Raw genomic sequence first — 20,182 nt, 5'->3', positions numbered from 1 at the left:
ATTTAACTGGGAGTTCCTAAAAATCAAACACTTATGCTCATCAAAAGACTTCACCAAAAGAATAAAAAGCCAAATAAAAATTTTGGCTATGACAGCCAATAAGGGTCTAATCCCTAAAATCTACAAGATACTGCAACACCTCAACAACAAAAAGACCAATAACCCAATTAAAAAATGGGCAAAGGATATGCAGAGACACTTCACCAAAGAAGACATTCAGGCGGCTAACAGATACATGAGGAGATACTCATTATCATTAACCATTAGAGAAATGCAAATCAAAACTACAGTGAGATACCATCTCACCCCAACAAGGCTGGCTCTAATCCAAAAAACAGACAATAATAAATGTTGGAGAGGTTGTGGAGAGACTGGAACACTTAAACGCACTGCTGGTGGGAATGTAAAATGGTACAACCACTTTGGAAATTGATTTGGTGCTTCCTTAAAAAGCTAGAAATGGAAGTACCATATGATCCAGCAATCCCACTCCTTGGAATATATGCTAGAGAAATAAGAGCCATCACATGAAGATATATGCACGCTCATGTTCATTGCAGCACTGTTCACAATAGCAAAAATATGGAAACAACCTAGGTGCTAATCAACAGAAGAATGGATAAATTATGTTACATACACACAGTGGAATACTATGCAACGATAAAGAACAATGATGAATCCGTGAAACATAACATGGATGAATCTGGAGGGCATTATGCTCAGTGAGATTAGTCGCAAAAGGACAAATATTGTGTAAGACCACTATTATGAGAACTCAAGAAAAGATTTAAACAGAAGAAAACATTTTTGGATGATTATGGGAGCTGGGAGGGAGGGAGAGGGGAATTCACTTACTAGATAGTAGACAAGAATCATTTTAGGTGAAGGGAAGGACAACACACAATATGGGGAAAGTCAGCACAACTGGACTAAACCAAAAGCTAAGAAGTTTCCTGAACACAAGCAAACACTTTGAGGGACAGAGTGGTCTGGGGACCGTGGTTTTGGGGGACATCTAGGTCAACTGGCATAACAAAGTTTATTAAGAAAACATTCTGCATCCCACTTTGGTAAGTGGCGTCTGGGGTCTTAAAAGCTTGCAAGCAGCTATCTAAGATGCTTCAATTGGTCCAAACCCACTTGGAGCAAAGGAGAATGAAGAACACCGAAGACACAAGGAAAATATTAGCCCAAGAGACAAAAGGGTCACATAAACCAGAGACTTTATCAGCCTGAGACCAGAAGAACTAGGTGGTTCCTGGCTACAACCAATGACCATCCTGACAGAGAACACAACATAGAGTCCCTGACTGAGCAGGAGAAAAGTGTGGAGCAGAACTCAAATTCACGTAAAAAGACCAGACTTAATGGTCTGACTGAGACTGGAGGAGCCCCTGAAGCCATGGCCCCCGGACTCTCTGTTAACCAAGAATTAAAACCATTCCTGAAGCCCACTCTTTAGACAAAGATTAGACTGGACCATAAAACATAAAATAATACTCGTGAAGAGTCTGCTTCTTAGTTCAAGCAGATACACTGACCAAATGGGTGGCTCCTGTCCAGAGGCAGGATGAGGAGGGAGGAAGGGACAGAAGTTGGTTGGATGGACACGGGAAACCCGGGAGGAAAAGGGGAGTGTGCTGTCACATTATAGGGATTGCAACTAGTGTCACATAACAATATGTGTATAAATTTTTGTATGAGAAATTCACTTGACCTATAAACTTTCACCTAAAGCACAGTTAAAAAAAAAAAAATCCTTGCAAGTGGCCATCCAAGATACAACTATCGGTCTCTTATCGTCCGGAGCAAAGGAGAGTGATGAAAACCAATGACTCAATGAACCGATTATTTTAAAGGACTAAGGGACCACATGAACCACAGCCTACACGACCACGAGACCAGAAGAACTAGATGGTACCTGGCTACCATTACTGATTACTCTGACTGGGATCACCATAGGGTCCCTGGCAGAATGGCAGAAAAACTGTAGAACAAAAGATCACATTCACAAAAAAGACCAGACATACTGATCTGACCCCTAAGACTATGGTCCTAAGACACCCTTCCGAACTGGAACTGAAGCCATTCCCGGAGACCACCTTTCAGCCCACAAAATAAACAATAATGCCCAAGAGGAACATGCTGCTTAGAACAATCAATTATACGAGATCGAAAGGGCAACATTTGCCCAAAAGCAAAGATGAGAAGGCAGGCAGGGGTAGAAAATCAGGACAAAAGGAAACGGGGAACCTGGGATTGAAATGGGGTGAGTGCTGACACATTGTGGGGAATGCAACCAATGTCATTGAACATTTTATGTACAATCAATGGGAAACTCATTTGCTCTGTAAACTCACCTAATGTACAATAATTTTTTTTTTTTTAATGAACCATGTGGTGAGAAGGAAGAGAGGAACAGAGAAAACAGGCAGACTATCAATTATAATCAGATTTTATTTTTGACTCCATTGAAGCCACATGATTTGGAAGGAAAAAAAAAAGTGTTCCTCCAACAACAGTTTTTCTAAACAGTATGTCTTCATTAAATGCCCATTAATGACTTTTGTAAGTTATCCAACTTAGTAGGACACTTTCAATGTCCATTAAAGCGAAGTAAGAAAACTTCCATCCTTATACATGTTTATGTTCCTTAGTTCAAGACTTTGTTAAACAATGTTTAATTTGCCATTCCTTTTTGACCAAACAGATATACTGTCCAAGTGATTAGATTGTTAAATTATCCTTTTTAAGACTTTGCTAATTAAAGTAAGATTCGTGAGTAAGCCTGCAATAGGGAGACCTGCCTAAACCTGCGGTACTTTTCCATCCTCTTCAGAGACAAATGGATGTTTTTGGGATACTGTGATCCTTCATAATGCTTATTTCAATTGCATATTTATTCATATTTCAGTTATTTGTATGATTTTTTAATGTTTGTGTCCCCTTGTATGGACAAATATTGTATGATTGCATTTAAGGTGGACTTTTAATGTGTTGGCCAACCATTGTATCCCCATTTTCCAGTATGGTACCTGGCATAGCAATTGGCTTTTATAAATATGAAACATGCAGCACATGTTATGGGCCAGGTACTATTCTAAGAACTTGAAAGAATATTGATTTAATCCTCAAGACAACCCTATGAAGTAGGTTCTGTTCTTACATTACAGATCAGTGGACTGATTTATGGTGCAGTAAGGTTAAGTAGGAAACCCTGGTGGCATAGTGGTTAAGAGTTCAGCTGCTAACCAAAAGGTTGGCAGTTCAAATCCACCAGGCGCTCCTCGGAAACCCTATGGAGCAGTTCTACTCTGTCCTATAGGGTCACTGTGAGTTGGAATCGACTCAAGGGCAATGGGTTTTGTTTTTTTGTTTGTTTGCTTTAAGGTTAAGTAGGAGCCCTGCTGGTGCAGTGGTTAACAGTCTCGGCTGCTAACCAAAAGGTCAGCAGTTCAAATTCACCAGCTGATCCTTGGAAACCCTATGGGGCAGTTCTACTCCGTCCTATAGGATCGCTATGAGTCAGAATCGATGGCGAGGGGGTTTGGTTTTTTGGTTAAGTAAAGGAGCTCTGGTGGTGCAATGATTAAGCGCTCTGCTGCTAAACAAAGGTTTGGCGGTTCGAACCCACAGCCACTTTGCAGGAGGAAAAGACCTGATGATCTGCTCCCATAAAGATTTCAGTCTAGGAAACCCTCTGGGGCAGTTCTTCTCTGTAATATAAGGTCACTATGAGTTGAAATTGACAGCACACAACAAGGTTAAGTAACTTGCCCAAAGTTGAAGCTAGTGAGTGGCAGACATTCAAACTCGGGCACCCTAGCTTTGTAGTCTGTGCTCTTAACTACCTTTCTGTGCTGCTATTTGTCAGTTGAATGAATAGGGTCAATAAAGCATTGTCACATAGGATAGAAAACTAGTAACAAGTGTCATTATACCCAGGAATAAATTGTTAAATTAATATGTTTTGTTAGAAAGTAAATTTATAAAATGTAGTCCTTTTGCCTGGATGGTTTTGGTTTTAATTGCTCGATTAAAAACTCAACATTTGTGATTTGATAACTCTTAGGGACTCTAGTTTTTCTAAGTCACTTCCAAAGCAGTTTCAGAATCCTCAGTGTAAAAAGAAAAGTTTCCATTGCCATTTTGGTAGTTATATGTAGCTTGTACGTAGGAATACATATCTGTATTTGCAAAATGAATTCTGACCCTAACTACTGGGAGTAGGCCAAACTTCACAGGTTAAGGGCACAGTCATCCACAAGGCCATCCTCGCCTTAGGACACCAGCCGCAATCTCAGGGGTCCCCAGGACCCTCAATTCTGACCAGCTGGCCAAATTCTGGGCTTCTCACTGCCCCTTCTGGTTCAGTAATTCACTAGAATGACTTACAGAGCTCAGGAACGTGCCATGCTTACAATTACAATTTTATTATAGCCAAAAGTATACAAGTCAGAACCAGCCAAAGGAGAGAGAGGATGATATCTGGGAGGGTCCAAAGCAGGAAGCTTCCTTATCTTCTCCCCTTGGAGTTAAGGATGCATCACCCTCCCAGTGTATCCATGTATAAAGAAGTTGGGCTGTTACTGATGAGTCTCGTATGGCTCACCCCTATCCTGAGCCATCTTAGCATCAACTCTCATCTGTGGTTCTGGGGCCCACCATGAATAACAAAAGACATTCTAATCACTTGGGAAATTTCAAGGGTTTCAAGGTTAACTCTCAGGAACCTGGGACAAATCCTTTGAGTAAAGTTAGTTCTTATCTAACAGTATGCTAGATAAAATATGTAATAAAACAGCATCAAATTTACTTCTTTTTTTTTTTCACTAATATGAAACCAAATTCAAGTAAGTTATATGATTTGGAGCATCTACAGATGCATGGATGAACAAAATGTGATACATACATCAACAGAATATTATTCAGCCATAAAGAAAAACAAAAGTTCTGATACATGCTTCAACATGGGATGAACCTTGAAAACATTTTGCTAAGTGAAGTAAGTCAGATACAAAAAGACAAATATTGTATGATCCCACTTATATGAAATATCTAGAATAGGCAAATGCATAGGGAACAAAGTTTATTAGTGGTTACGAGAGTTGGGTGGGAGAAAGAAAGGAGGAGTTACTGCTTAAGGGGCACTGAATTCCTATTAAGGGTGATGGAAAGATTTGGAAATGGATAGTGGTGATGGCTGTACAATGTGGTGAACGTAATTAATGTCATTGAGGTGTACACATGAAAATGGCTAAAGTGGCAAATGTTTTGTTGTATTTTACCACACATACACACGCACAAAGATACCTGGATAGGAAAGAACAGTTGGCATCCCCGAGTGACACAAATGGTTAACACACTCAGCTGCTAACTAAAAGGCTGGGGGTATGAGTCCACCCAGAGGACCTCAGAAGAAAGACCTGGTGATCTATTTCTGAAAAATCAGCCACTGAAAACCCTACAGAGCACAGCTCTACTCTGATGCTTATGGAGTCACCAGGAGTCTGAATCAACTCAACTGGCTTCTTTTTTTTTTTTTTTTTTTAAATAGGAATGGCAATAGTTAAGATTGTAAACAGGGACCTAATGGCAAAAGATCATTTGAATTTTGGTTTTCATCTTCTAGGCCTTACCAGTGGTTATCAAAATACCACTTCTGGACCCACAGCATCAGAATCACTGGGGATTATTGGCCCCCAGCCCAGACCCTATTAAATCAGAAACTCAGAGTGGGGCCCTGGAATTTGAAGAATAACCCTTAGGTTAAGATGCACAGTAAAGTTTGAAAACCACTAGCATCGTGTAAGTCTGATTAGACTAGCTAGATTCTCATTTGTGGAAAGTTATGGAAAGATATCCCAGCAGATTATAAAACTTTTTTAAACTTAAAAAAAGTTCCTGAATCTTTAAAGTGTTTTAATGAATTAAGAACCACATGTAAAATTATGATATTGTAAATTATAGGACAGTTCTTCCAAAACAGAACTGTGCGGTGCAAATGTTTAACATGCTTGGCTGCTAACTGAAAGTTTGGAGGTTCGTGTCTACCCTGAGGCACTTCAGAAGACCTGGTGATCTACTTCCAAAAAATCAGCCATTGGAAACCCTGTGGAGCACACTTCTACTTTGACTCACATGGGGTCAGAATTGACTCAAAGGCAGCTGTTTATTCTTAAAAGAAATATCTTAATTTCGGACTTGGACCGAGGAATGGGATGAAAGGGAGTAATGACTGAGCTTAATTCAACTATCTCAAATGCTTAGGGGAAAGTTTTTTTTTTTTTTTAAGTTCAAATACGTATTCTGATACTTGAAAAAAACAGCATATATCCTGTATCCAATGTTTGGATTGATTGCAGCGCATGCCACATAATCACTTATTCTGTCACTAATGATCAGCTGTTATTAAACTTGAAGAAATTAAACAAAACAATAAATTCCCAATTAAAGAAAGCAGTAATTTGTAAAGAAGGTTATTATTTTATCCTAAACTCGTATTTCAAACGACATAGGCTGTTTCTTTCTTCAGGAAAGCTACCAGCAGGAACAGCATCCTGCAAGAGATTTCCAAACTTTTGTGCTTTGTCCCCTTTAGAAATGATATAATAATGTGAGTTGCTGGGAACTTTAAAAATCATTACTTATGAGAAAACTGAAACTCACAGAAATGTAGATTTATTCAGGGGGATGGTGGAAAAGTGTGACTCCTGAATCTTCACCCAGTATCCTTTCTCTAACATAAAGCTTTAAGGCAAAAGTTAAAATGCCATTACTCCTCTGTGTATCTAAAAAATAAAGTGTTAAGGTAGTACAGTGTGGGAGTGAAGTTAACTCCCTAGATTTGCCAAGACAAATTATTTTTACAAAAGTTCAATTTTATATACTTTGCAGATTTTATATTTTATAAATACATACTTCAGTGCCTTTTTAAGCAAAATACTCTTGCCTCTTTAATCAGAATTAATAGAACATATTAAAAATGAATCTTGATGACTCAGGGTCATTGTTATGAATGTCACTTATTGTGGGGAAACAATGGATACCTTCTGGAAATATTGAGATGTATAAGAAATATTTGTCCCCAAACTAAATGTCCTCACTGTTTTAATTAAGTTAAATTCTATCGTTGTTGTGTGCCATAGAGTCAATTCCGACTCATATCGACCCTACGGAACAGAGTAGAACAGCCCTATAGGGTTTCCAAGGAGCGGCTGGTGGATTTGAACTGCCAACCTTTTGGTTAACAGCCTGAGCTCTTAACTGCTTTGCCACCAGGGCTCCATAAATTCTATCATTAGCCAGGGAGAAAGAGTAGTTTCTCACTGTTTATGGTCAAACTTTGAATTGCCACTTCTTATTGTAGTTCATGTGCTTAGCTATAAGGATTCTTATAATATTTGATTCTCCTCTTTTGGTGGAAAGAGTTGAACAATCAAGCTTGTTAAAGTTTTAATCATAGTTTACCGATAATTCTGATTCATTAGGTTTTGCATAAAAGCTTACAATTTCTGATAATACTTCGCTTACAAGAGTTAGAGTATGAAGATTTGTTGTAGCTCTTTTCACCCAACAGACTTAATGTGTTTATTCAACAGAACTGAAGTTATGAAAAGTATGGATATTATTGACTTTTTTCCAGATCGAATGTACTCCATGGTGATTTCACAAGAGAAGGTGTGTTATGCTGGGTTCCTTGCCAGACTTTTTTTTTTAATCAAACATACTGTGGTATAATTTTCATACAATAAAATGTACACATTTTAAGTTTACAGTTTGATGAGGTTTGACAAATGTATACATCTCTGTAATCACCACCCAGATGAACATACAGAACAATTCCATTGTCCCAGAAAGTTCCCTCATGCCTCTATGCAGTCAACTCCTTCATCCCCACTTGCCCCAGGCAATCAATGATCTGAATTCTAAGACCACAGATTACTTTTGCCTCCTTTAGAACTTCATATAAATAGAATCGTATATGCTACTCTTCTGTGTTTAGTTTCTTTTCCTCAACAATGTCTTCCAATAATATCAGTGTGTGTGTTGGCAGTTTTTATTACTGAGCGATATTCCATCATAAATATAGCACAATTCATCCATTCATCTGTTGATGAACATTTAGGTTGTTATTTCCACTTTGAGTTGTTATGAACATGTGTGTAAAAGTTTTTTGGTGATCATATGTTTTCATATGGTCATAAAGTAGATGTATATTTAACTTTATATAAAACTGCCAAACTTATTCCCAAGTGGTCGTGTCATTTTACATCCCCACCAGCAGGGTCTGATATGTCTTATTTTGTTTTGGACAGCTTTCAGGTACTTTATCTCTTTCCACCACATGACCTGAGTTTTTTGTTATGTTCTGTTTTGTTAGATTAACACTTAGTGCTACAGTAATGTATTTTTAAAGATCCAAAAATCTTTTTGCAGATGAACAAGCCGAAAGTCTAAAATCAAAACATGGCATAAAAAGCAAGTTTTTAGAACACTGGTTTAATGAGTTATCAACAAGAAAGACAGATTTTGTCATCAGATTTTCAACAACACTTTTAAATGGCTACCCAGTTGTCTGAGATCTTCCTATACCACTTCTGTCAGTGTCCCTGCTGCGGCTTGAATTGTAAAGGTTGCAATAGATATGTGTTTCTTTACTTCTGACCAGGCTGAACGAGGGTCTGCTTTATTTTCAATATCAAACATAGCATCATAGATCCCAGGAAATGATTCTCCAGCATATTTGTTATGGCTACTTGGAGCAAAGATGATGTGCCTAGTAAAAAATCCATAAAGAAATCAGTTTGAGCTAAAGGGATACAAATATGGTTACATTTTATATGCTTTCTGTTTAGTAATTTCCTTCATTAGGCTACATCTAAATATAAAGTATGTCTCCTCCTAAAATTCATTTTTGTTACTCCAATTCATATTGGAAGACATATGTAATTGATGTGAGACACTTATGCAAAGGGATAAATTTAAGCGAAGAAAGTAGCTCACGGTATGTTTTGCTAAGATGTGTATCATGAACTATATGCCAAGTGGCCAACACAAACAGATGGAAGACAATATGTTCTGTCTTACAGGTTGTACACAGTAGTTGTCTAACTGCCTGGGCATCCACAGACACACAACAATAACATGTTTGCTTTATGGGTATTTTTAATAAGAAAGAAAAAGAAGATTGAGAGAGATTTGTCTTTGTGTTGCCTTCTGCAGATACTCAACAAGAATGAAAATTTATTTCTAAGAATTTTCACACATTAAAAAGCAATAACTAAACCCCTAAAACTATTGTTCTGAGACAATTTTTAAACCTTAAACCAAAAATATCCCCTGAAGTCTTCTTAAAAGCAAACAATAGTTTCGCTTAACTAGAGAAGAATGTCTGGCATCAAATTGACAATCGCAACTTGAAAGATTAGACAGGAATCTTAGAGGGCAGTGAGTTTATGTCAATGGGAGAAGAGCAACTTAGAAAAGCAGGGTGAAAATTGCTGCAAAACTCGAAGAATGTAAGCAATGTCACTGAATTGCACATGTAGAAACTGTGGAATTGGTGTCTGTTCTGCTGTGTATATTCTCAACCACAAAAACAAATTATTTAAAAAAGAAATAACTAAAGAAGCTTGTATTCCCAGAATATCATAAGTGGTAAGGATATTGAAGCCCATTCTACAAAGGTAAAACAGTTATATGTGGGTTTCCCAAGACACAATTTCTGATCTAGAAGGAAAGTTTTTCAGTTGCCTTCCTACTTCTTCTCATAAGTAGCCCAAGAGATCATGCTATTTCTCTCTCTAGTAAGAGTGTGGAATTTATCTAATAAGAGGGATCTATTTTATGAAATATTTATCAGGAATTAGGTCCAATAGTCAAATCCTAGACCTTTCTCCAGATGTAAATCCACTGTATGAGACAATATGGAGCTTTATATAAATCAAAATAAATGACCAAAGAGAAACTTATAATGCTAATCATTTAGATTTCCCAAAGTACATCAGGATTTCTTGGCTTTTAAGTCTTAATAAGGCCTCAAATGAGTCTCTTATTAAAATCAATATATGTGCTAAAATGTTTAAAAATCACTGATATTATGACCTGAATATGAGTCAGTAGATTAGATACAAGTTATAGATATTCCCTAGTTGGTATATTTGCCATCTGGAGAATTGTGAAGGAAGAGTATTGGAAAAAAAAAAATTGACAGAAGAATCAAATGAATGCAGTTTGAATCACTGATCTGGCATCTGATAACTCTGTGACTTTTGGTATCTTATCTACTTTCTGAACATGTCCCATCTGTGCAAAGAGTCAAAATAATACAGGCCTTGCCTAGAGCAGTCACTAAGTGGGTTGTGGAGTCAAGTTACCTGTGTTACTAAATCATTTACCTTGTGATCTTCCATTGCTTCTTTAACCATCCTGTACACATTTCTTACTTTTAAAATGGGGGTGATAATAGTACTATCCCCAAAGGATTGTTGTGAGAACGAAAAAATGGATGAAAAACACTCAGTATAGTGCTTGACACCCAGTAAGTGCTCAATAAATATTAGCTATTATTCTGAGGCTAAATCCTTTCATTATTCTTTCAGATAAGAAGTAGGCAGATAGCTAAAAGAGATCATCAGCCAACTGACAATGCTTAATAAACCCAAACACCCTTTCATGAATGGTGGACCCAAATTACTATTATAACCCCATAACAATTTAGACTGACCCGGTTCTCAAGGCTTCAAGTGTATCAGGATAATTCATTACCCTTCACAAAGAACATTTCTGAATTTCCAAGAACTATCAACACCAATATGGCAGACTATACATAATATAGTTTATGTTTAGGCTATGTATAGTCCTTGTTTTCCCTCAGCTTTTTGTGCAGTACATAGTAATTATTCACTGCTGAGTTACAGTAATGTATATGGTTTTATATTTTAAAAATTAAATGCTTTGCAGCTTTTAAAGACTTTCATATGCTCTATTTAATTTGATGTTTACAATAAAGTTGACTTTATTTTAGTACTTTAGAGTACATTACAGAGTGTGTTAACTTTTTATTGCTGCTTTAACAATTTAATGGCTTATAAAAACACAAATTTATTATCTTACAGTTGTATAGGTGGAAAGTCTGACATAGGTCTCATGGGACTAAAACCAAGGTATCAGCAGGGACACATTCCTTTCTAGAGGCTCTAGGGGAGAATGCATTTCCTTGCCTTTTCCAGCTCCTAGAGGTCGCCCGCATTCTTTAACTCATCATCTCCCTCCTCCATCTTCAAATCCAGCAACAGTAGGTTAACTGAGATCTTCTCGCATCACATCACATCACCCTGACCTCTTATGCCTCCCTCTTCCATTTTAGGGATCTTGTGGTTAAGAGCTCGGCTGTTAACCAAAAGGTCAGCAGTTCAAATCCACCACCTGCTCCTTGGAAAGCCTATGGGGCAGTTCTACCCTGTCTTATAGGATCACTAGGAGTCAGAATCGACTCCACAGCGACAGGTTTGGTTTTTTTGGTTTTGTGATTATACTGGGTCTCCCTGAATAATTTCCCTATTTTAAGATCAGCTGGTTAGCAACCTTAATTCCAACTGCTAGCTTAATTCCCCTTTGCCACGTAACCTAACATATTCACAGGTTCCTGGGATTAAGACATGGACATTTTTGGGAGGCCATCATTCTGCCTACCATACAAAGTAATTAAATTTGTGAAACTATCCTTGAGGGAAAAAGGACACAAAGGAATATCAGAATGTATAAAATGTGCTCAGGGTGAATAATGAAAGAAAAATTACTTACCAACCTTTGTTATAATAGTTTCAATGCATAACTCACAACTCAAAAGTAATTAAGTTTGTAGAAATTAATGTCAAGCATATGTTTTATTCTAGAATAGACATTTAGTTTGTCATTAGGTGAAGTCGAGCTGATTTTGACTTACAGTGAACCCATGTGGACAGAGTGGAACTGCCTCAGAGGGATTTCTAGGCTGTAATACTTACAGGAGGCGCCCTGGTGGTGCAGTGGTTAAGTGCTCAGCTGCTAACTGAAAGGTCGGTGGTTCCAACCCACCAGCGGCTCCGCAGGAGAAAGATGTGGCACTCTGCTTCTGTAAAGATTACAGCCTTGGAAACCCTATGGGGTATTTCTACTCTGTCCTACGGGGTTGCTATAAGTCAGAATTGACTTGATAGCAATGGGTTTTTTTTTTTTATTTTTTTTGTAATCTTTACGGGAGCAGATCGTCAGGTCTTTCTCCCATGGAGCCACTTGGCAGGTTCAAACTGCCAACTTTTCGGTTAGCAGCTTAGTACTTAACCCTTGCCCCACCAGTGCTCCTTGGCATTTAGTTTACACTTACGAATTTTAATGTGAATGTTTTAAGGACACTGAACATTAACAACAACAACATCAGTATATTTTCATATGTTACACGTGTGTACATAACTGCATTAAAAAGGTATTGAAATCTCACACCAAACTGTTAACACTGATTTTCTCCGAAGAGAAAAGCAAATTGGTGTGGGGTGTAGGAGTCCTGGTGATGTACTGGTTAAGAGCTCAGCTGCTAACCAAAAGGCTGGCAGTTTGAATCCACCAGTCGCTCCTTGAAAACCCTATGGGGCAGTTCTACCTGTCCTATAGGGTCACTGTGAATTGGAATTGACCCAACGGCAATGGGTTTTTTTGGTTTTTTTTTTTTTGGTATAGGAGGGAATGCTGAACAGGCACTGTTCTTTTTTATTCTGTATGCTTCTATGTTGTTTGAATTTTTTTATACTGACAAAATATAGAGGTATTCCTTATAAATAATATGAATAAATATATAAACACAAACTACTGACAGTCAAGAGAGGACTAAAATTGTACACGTGCTTCTCACTTTTTTGTTTGATTTGTATAACTACTTAACTGATGGCTGCGATTTTATTTGTATCAATAAAGAAGCAAACACTATGTTCCTATTTATGATTTTATAACTATAGTTGTCATTTACTGAGTGCACCAGCCTCTGAGCTAAATATTCTGCCTGCCTTAAAACTACAAGCCTATGGAGTAACAGCAATTAGCATCTCCACTTTACAGCTGAGGCTTCCCATGTGGGAGACCTAGGCTCTACAAGCCTGTGCTTGTATTTATTTAAATATCAATACTAATCACTACCTTTCACATATGTTATTTTGATGATAATCTGCCTTGTAAAGCAGCAATTATCAACATCTTTATTCTAATGGGGAAACTCTGGAAGTAACTTGCTCTAAATCATATGTATTTGTAAATGAACTGGAGCACAGAATTTCTAACTCTAAATGCTTCAATCTTTCTAATTTCCACCAAGGAATCACAGTTTAAGCAGTGTTGTGGACTGAACTGTGTCCCCCCAGAATATGTGTGTTGGAGTGCTAACCCCCTCTGGATGTAATCCCATTTGGGAAGAGGGTTTTCTTTGTTAAGCTAATGAGGCCATATCAGTGTAGGGTGTGCTCTAAACCTAATCACTTCTGCATGATATAAGAAGCAGCACAGACAGAGAAAAGCAAGCACACAGGGGAAGATAGATGCTCTTGTCATGTGAAGACCTCCAAGGAACCAAGGAATGCTGGAAGAAACAATGATCTCCCCACCTCCTCACCCCCAGCGGACAAAGCCTTTTCCTAGAGCCAGTGTCCTCAATTCAGACTTCTAGCCTTCTGAACTGTGAGAAAATAAATTTCTGTTTTTCAAAGCCACCCACTTGAAGTGTTTTTGTTACAGCAGTACTAGGAAACTAAGACAAGTGGGATCTTGAAGAACTGGAGACTATCCAGAAGACGTAGCCAAGACAGAGAAGGAAATCGCGACATAGAGATACAAAGAAAAAAACGGGTTATTTTTTTAGGGGAAGCATGACAACAATCTTCAAAAACCTAAATGTTATGTGGTCTCGGGGAACATCTAGCTCAACTGGCATAACATAGTTTATAAAGAAAATGTTATACATTCTACTTTGATGAGTAGCATCTGGGGTCTTAAAAGCTTGTGAGCAGCTATCTAAAATACTGCTCCACCCGTCTCACCCCATCTGAAGCAAGGAAGAATGAAGAAAACCAAAGACACAAGGGAAAGATTAGTCCAAATGACTAATGGACCACAAGTACCAGCCTCCACCAGACTGAGTCCAGTACAACTAGATGGTGCCAACTGGCTACCACCACCAACTGCTCTGACAGAGATCACCATAGAGGTTCCTGGACAGAGCTGGATAAAAATGTAGAACAAAATTCTAAGTTACAAAAACAACAAAAAAACACACACACACAGATTTACTGGTCTGACAGAAACTGGAGAAACCCTGAGGGTATGGCCTCCGGACACCCTTTCAGCTCAGTAATGAAGTCACTCCTGAGGTTCACCCTTCAGCCAGAGATTAGACAGGCCCACAAAACAAAACGAGACTAAATGTGCACACCAGCCCAGGGGTAAGGATGAGAAGGCAGGAGGGGACAGGAAAGCTGGTAGTAGGGAACTTAAGGTTGAGAAGAGGAGAGTACTGACATGTCGCGGGGTTGGCAACCCATGTCATAAAACAATATGTATACTAATTGTTTAATGAGAAGCTAGTTCGTTCTGTAAACCTTTATCTAAAGTACAATAAAAAAAATTTAAAAATCACATTAAAAAAAAAAAACCTAAATGTTATGTGGAAATAGATGTAGACCTATTCTATTTGACTTTGGAGAACAGAATAGGGTCAGAGAGAGAAAATTACAGAGAAATAGATTTCAGAACTTTATGAAGAAAACTTTCTAAAAATGAGACCTTCCTTAAAAATAGAATGGGCGTCTTCATGAAGTAGCAAACTTTCTATCACTGGAAGTATTCAAACAGAGGCTGGATAACTATTTATCTGAGGCCCTACAGAAAGGATTCATACAGAAAGTAGAACTAGATGAGCTCTAAGCTTCCCTTCAAGAGCCTATGGCTTTAAGATTTTGTACAGAGTTGTTTTTCAACTATCATTTACCACTTTAAAGCAAAAAACAACACGACATTAACTTTTCTGACAATACAAATTATATTATTAGGTGCACAATCTTACTCATATTTCCCTCAATATATATATTCACCTAATGACATTAGCTTAAAGCTGACTTTGAGTATGCTCTCTTTTTGGTCATAATGAGGTGTTTGGTGCCCTCTAGTAGATTGCCTGTTGTTTCCTTACCTATAGAACGGCCTCCCTGGTAAGCCAAGGGGATCGATGAATGCTCTTTCCAGGAGCATCAGTTGGTCATTCATGATTCTCACTGCAATAGGACTTTGAGAACAAGAAAAACATAACCCTTACCACAGAACCAGGTTTTAATATTAAACATGAACAAGCCATGGGAAAATAAAACTTCTAAAATCAATAATTATTAATAACACACATTAACACAGTAGTGCTTTACACAGTAAGCTACGTGTAACAACTGAGTCTTCTTTCTAGTATTTGTAATATAGTAGAGACACTTACTTGGGAAACTGGTTTGTTTTGTTTTTCAAGACCACAAACTGATCAGAAAGAACTGCAAAGAACTTTTTTTTTTTTTTTTTTTAATTATTTCTAGGAGGATAGCCAGGCCTCCTGCAAAGGTGGACAGGGTGAGCTATCAAGTTTTTCTGGATTAGCCATCCAGTTCTACGGTGGAAGAACAATCAGAATAAAGGTTGAACACCAAACAATAAAAGAAGGTTTCAGGTGTCTGCAAGAAGGGCCTGAGACGGCTGCAGGCAGTGAGCAGGAATCCCCTCTCCCACTCGGAATCATCAGACTATCTTTTTGAGGCCTTTTTCTTGCAATCCAAGGGAGAGAGAGGCCTCTCAAAATGACTGATACAGCTTTCTTCCAATATGGGAAGTGGGAAAGTTTATTCTGATTGCATCTGAAAAAATGAATGTGATACCAACTGCACTGTGGAGTGATCTATGCCTATTACACAATATTTTTTACCTTGAATTAAGTTTTTACCTATTTTTCAACCTAAAATAGGTAAAAATGTGGCAGGAGATTAAATGAAATACTGAAAAAAAAAAAAAGTATCAAAAAGAAAGGCATTTCCAAACTGATATATAGGTGTGTTTGGACAAGGGACTGTAGTAAAATGTACTGCAAATGTACTTAACCACATAGAACTAAAAATTATTGCTATAAACAAGACTCTTTTAGGAGCCCTGGTGGCCCAGTGGTTAAAGTGCTCAGATGCTAACTGAAAGGTCCGCAGTTTGAAGAAACCAGCAGCTCCAAAAGAGAAAGATTATTGGAAACCCTACGGGGCAGTTCTACTCTGTCCTATAGGGTCACTATGAGTCGGAATTGCCTTGATGGCCATGGGTTTAGTTTTTTTGGGTTAGGTGGGGTCTGATAGTCTGCCTTTCTAATGAGCTCCCAGGTGATGCTGAAGCTGCTGGTTTGCAGACCACAATTTGAGCAGCAATGATTTAGAGCTGAATGTTTATATAAGTGAAAAGAGGTATTTCCAGGAACCAGATTGCTTTTCATAACGGTAGAGACATATGAAACTTACTTATTAAGATCAACTTGTGTGAGTCTTCTATGAAAATCTGAAGCAGCCTCTGAGAAGTTTTTCACAGCAGAAAATAAGGAATCTTTTCAAAACAGAAAAAAGAAGGGAAATTAGTAAGCACAAGTGCTCCAAATTTCAGGGGTTCATTTTCCTAGAAAATTGTTAAATTGGTTCTGCAGGAAATAACTTTCAAAAGTTTGGGATATAAACAATTATTTTAACTCATAATCTACCAGTAACCCAGCATTCATTTATTTATTTATTCATTCACATATTTATTAGGACAGCCACTATATACGAGATACTGGATACAGCTATGAGCTACAATTCCTGGAATTATTCCAGGATAAAACAATGTCAATCTTTGTTTTCAAATAGTGCATTCAAGATCTCGCCCAACAAGTAACTTGTGACAAACTGATATACCAGACTCTGAGAAATAGGATCCGTTTTGATCTAACTTTTCTATAGTTTACAAAGTTTCTAAGGAAAGTGATTAGGTTCTCAGTATACTACATTTTTCATTTCCATGACCCATTTATAATTTTCCATATTTTCTAAGCTGGACTTTAACATACATTATTGATTTGCTTCTTGCATCAATTCTGTGGGATGCAGGCAAAGCAGGTGATACAATATTCATTCTACAGGTAAAGCTCTTACAGCTCAAGACACTTGATTTCTATTAGGTCACATAGCTAGTAAGTGGTACATTCAGGATAAGAAACAAGGTTTTCTGAGTCCTAGATATTCTCTAAGCTTTAATTGTTTTTTTTTGTTAACCATATGCAAATCAAACAATCTAATAATAGGTATCATGGAACTCAAGGAAGGAAAGTGTTGAAGAAGGAATTCTAAATTTCAAATGCAGTACACAAAGTCAAGAAAGATAAAAACTGAAATGTGTCCATGGGATTTAATGACATAGGTCAATGACAACTTTGATAAGAGTAGTTTCAGTTGTGTGGTAGGGACGTAAAACAGTTCAGTGGATTGGTTCATGGGAGGTAAAAAAATGAAGACAAGGAGTGCAGATTACATATTCATTCACTGATCATACCTTCATTCTTTCATGAAAACATTTCCTACCGACTTATTTTACCTGGCACTAAATGAAGAAGTTCAATTGTGAGGGAAAGGAGAGAGAAAAGGTGGAGATTAGTGGGGCACATCAGGTAGAAAGAATGTTGTTCTTAAAATAGAAAAGAGATGAGCATGTTTAATGTTGACAGGTAGTCACCAGTATGGGGAAGAAAGTTATAAACATGTCAGATGAGATTCCTAAGAAGGTAAGCAGGTGGAGGAATTAGCATTGCAGAGAGTAAACCCTTTCACTGTAACTGTGCGGTGTCTGTCTCCTGATTGGACTATGACTTATACACATTGATAAGAGGTAATTCACCAAAAGGAAGCTGGGACATTTAGCAAGGCATTGGGTGCTGGATAGCCACAGAACTAGAAATATCATGATGTAAGCTCTGTTTACTTCTTCAGTTTCATCTGCCTTCATTTCTCCCATCATTGTAGAGATACTCCAATCATATTGCTATAACACAATTTCCTAAATCTTCTTTGCTTCGTTTTATTTCTAGATCTTAGTACTTGCTGCTCTTCATAACTTTCTCAAGCTTACTAATCTTTCTGTAATAATATTCAGGAAGTCATTACTGGCCACCCTATATCCATTCTATGTCTCTGCGTACCTCTATTAACAACAGCTTGTCTTCTGTATTTGGTCTTCCCGTTCCCCATATGAGATTTTAAACTCTTTGAGGGCAATGACTATCTTATATATCCTTACATCTCCCAAGAAATAGCACAGTACTTGGTATACGTTAGTCACCTAGTACACATTTGATACTTTTGGTATATACTAAGTATACACACCCCTAGAATAATAAAAGAAAATAGTTCCAATAAAAACAGCAATAATAGGTAACATTTAGTGAGTACTAAATACCTGTCACCATTGCTTCAATATATGAACTAATTGAATCCCCACAAAAATCTCTGAACCATGTTACATTCTTTTTACTATTTTACTAACAGAAAAACTGACACAGAGAGGTTAAGTAACTTTTTCAAGGTCACATAGTGGAGCTAGGATTTGAACAAGGAAAACTGTTTCCAGACCCAACGCTCAAACTCAAAGTTACTAAAGTATATTATATTCTATGCCTACTTTACAGAAGATACACAGTGTTGAACAGCAACTATTAAATGATCAATTATAAAAGAATGTTATAACTATGTAAAAAAAAAACCTCCCATGTAGACAAACATATGTAATAATATTAATAATGATGATCATCATCATTATAAATATATGTAGTATAATTTATGGTTTTGTCTACCTTCTAATATTTCTGGAATGTTGTTGCATTTTTATACGATTGTTTTTATAACATTAAAATGTTTTTAAAGGAAAAATATTTAACAACACAATGTTTCTAGCACTAACTCAGCCAAAATGGATTCATCCTACACATATCAGATTAAATCAGATTCTTCAATAGGTTAGTAAGAATTAATAAGTGACGCAGGAATAAATTCTAAGATGAAACAATATGCATTGATCATGATAGGAGATTATCTTTAAAGCTCTACCTTGCATAAAAGATTATAAAATATCTGCTCAGCCATTTCTTACCAAATGATACCCCATGGTCTCTCAATTGTTGATCATGTTTCTTGGATAAATTATAGATGCTTGTTGCATAGTTTTCCAAAGCTTTTGCATAATCTTGAATATTGAAGGGAATGATTTCAGAGTCTGCAAGCTCATATGCCAGTGCTCCTCGTAATTGGGCCACAGAAAGCTGTTTTTTAAATGTGGGGTCATAAAAATTCTCTACCAATTCAAACGTCTCGTAAATTGTGTGGTATACTGGGTAGCTACTGTATTTATCTGTTTTCTTTAAAAAAAAATGGGGAAAACAGAGCATAGACAAACATTAAATATTCCAGTTACAATATTTAGCTTACTAAAAATGGTTACAGAAAAAAAAATACAACCATATGGAATCCTAGATTTTATCATGATGAAGCAAAAAAGTTAAAATCTAATTTGCCAAAACACAATAAATGTTCACTGTTTTGAAATTTTATCATCATTTCATAATTCATGTAATCCATGTAATATTTTTTCATTGAAAATAATGCTGCTTGTGATTTTAAATCTCCCTTACTATATTTCTGATATCTAGAATTAAAAATACATATTCAAATTGTACATCAGCACAGTACAAAACTATCTATCAAGTAATTGGGAACAAAAAGTTCTGGGCAGGTAAATATCTATACAGCTAAAGGACTGTACCTTTAAGCACCATTACAAGATTATAATCATTTTCCTTATAAATCCATAAAATCCCTTACATCCTTCTCTGCTTTTCCAAATGGTGTATAACCAAATGCCATCTAACCTTTATTCCACAATTAAGGGCTAACACTATGAATATAAATTATTATATGGAGGGTCCTACATAAATATTTTTGAGTTCTTAAGTCTGCCTTTCCTAGTTTTCCCCCGTCTGCTGTCTTGCTATAAAACTATCACTCTTATTGTCTTTAGTATCACTAAACATCACTTCCTGTATCAGTCCCTCTCCCATCTAATTTTCAGT

General features: G+C 37.1%; 1 protein-coding gene across 2 annotated transcripts in view; it reads right to left on the bottom strand.

The window, feature by feature from the left end:
• Positions 1–8,351: 8,351 nt before the first annotated feature.
• NAALAD2 (N-acetylated alpha-linked acidic dipeptidase 2) overlaps positions 8,352–20,182 on the bottom strand; it is a 57,260-nt gene continuing 45,429 nt past the window's right edge. For both annotated transcript variants that reach the window (XM_004390483.3, XM_012559758.2), the window contains 4 exons: positions 19,207–19,471; positions 16,557–16,638; positions 15,215–15,307; positions 8,352–8,779 (listed from right to left, as the gene is read on the bottom strand). In XM_004390483.3, the coding sequence (XP_004390540.1) occupies positions 8,590–8,779; positions 15,215–15,307; positions 16,557–16,638; positions 19,207–19,471 (630 nt within the window). In that variant the 3' untranslated portion in view covers positions 8,352–8,589. The remainder of the gene's footprint in view (positions 8,780–15,214; positions 15,308–16,556; positions 16,639–19,206; positions 19,472–20,182) is intronic.

This window comes from Trichechus manatus, unplaced genomic scaffold, assembly GCF_000243295.1.
Source record: "Trichechus manatus latirostris isolate Lorelei unplaced genomic scaffold, TriManLat1.0 scaffold00302, whole genome shotgun sequence".
Taxonomy (NCBI): domain Eukaryota; kingdom Metazoa; phylum Chordata; class Mammalia; order Sirenia; family Trichechidae; genus Trichechus; species Trichechus manatus.
This window is presented reverse-complemented; position numbering and strand designations above follow the sequence as displayed.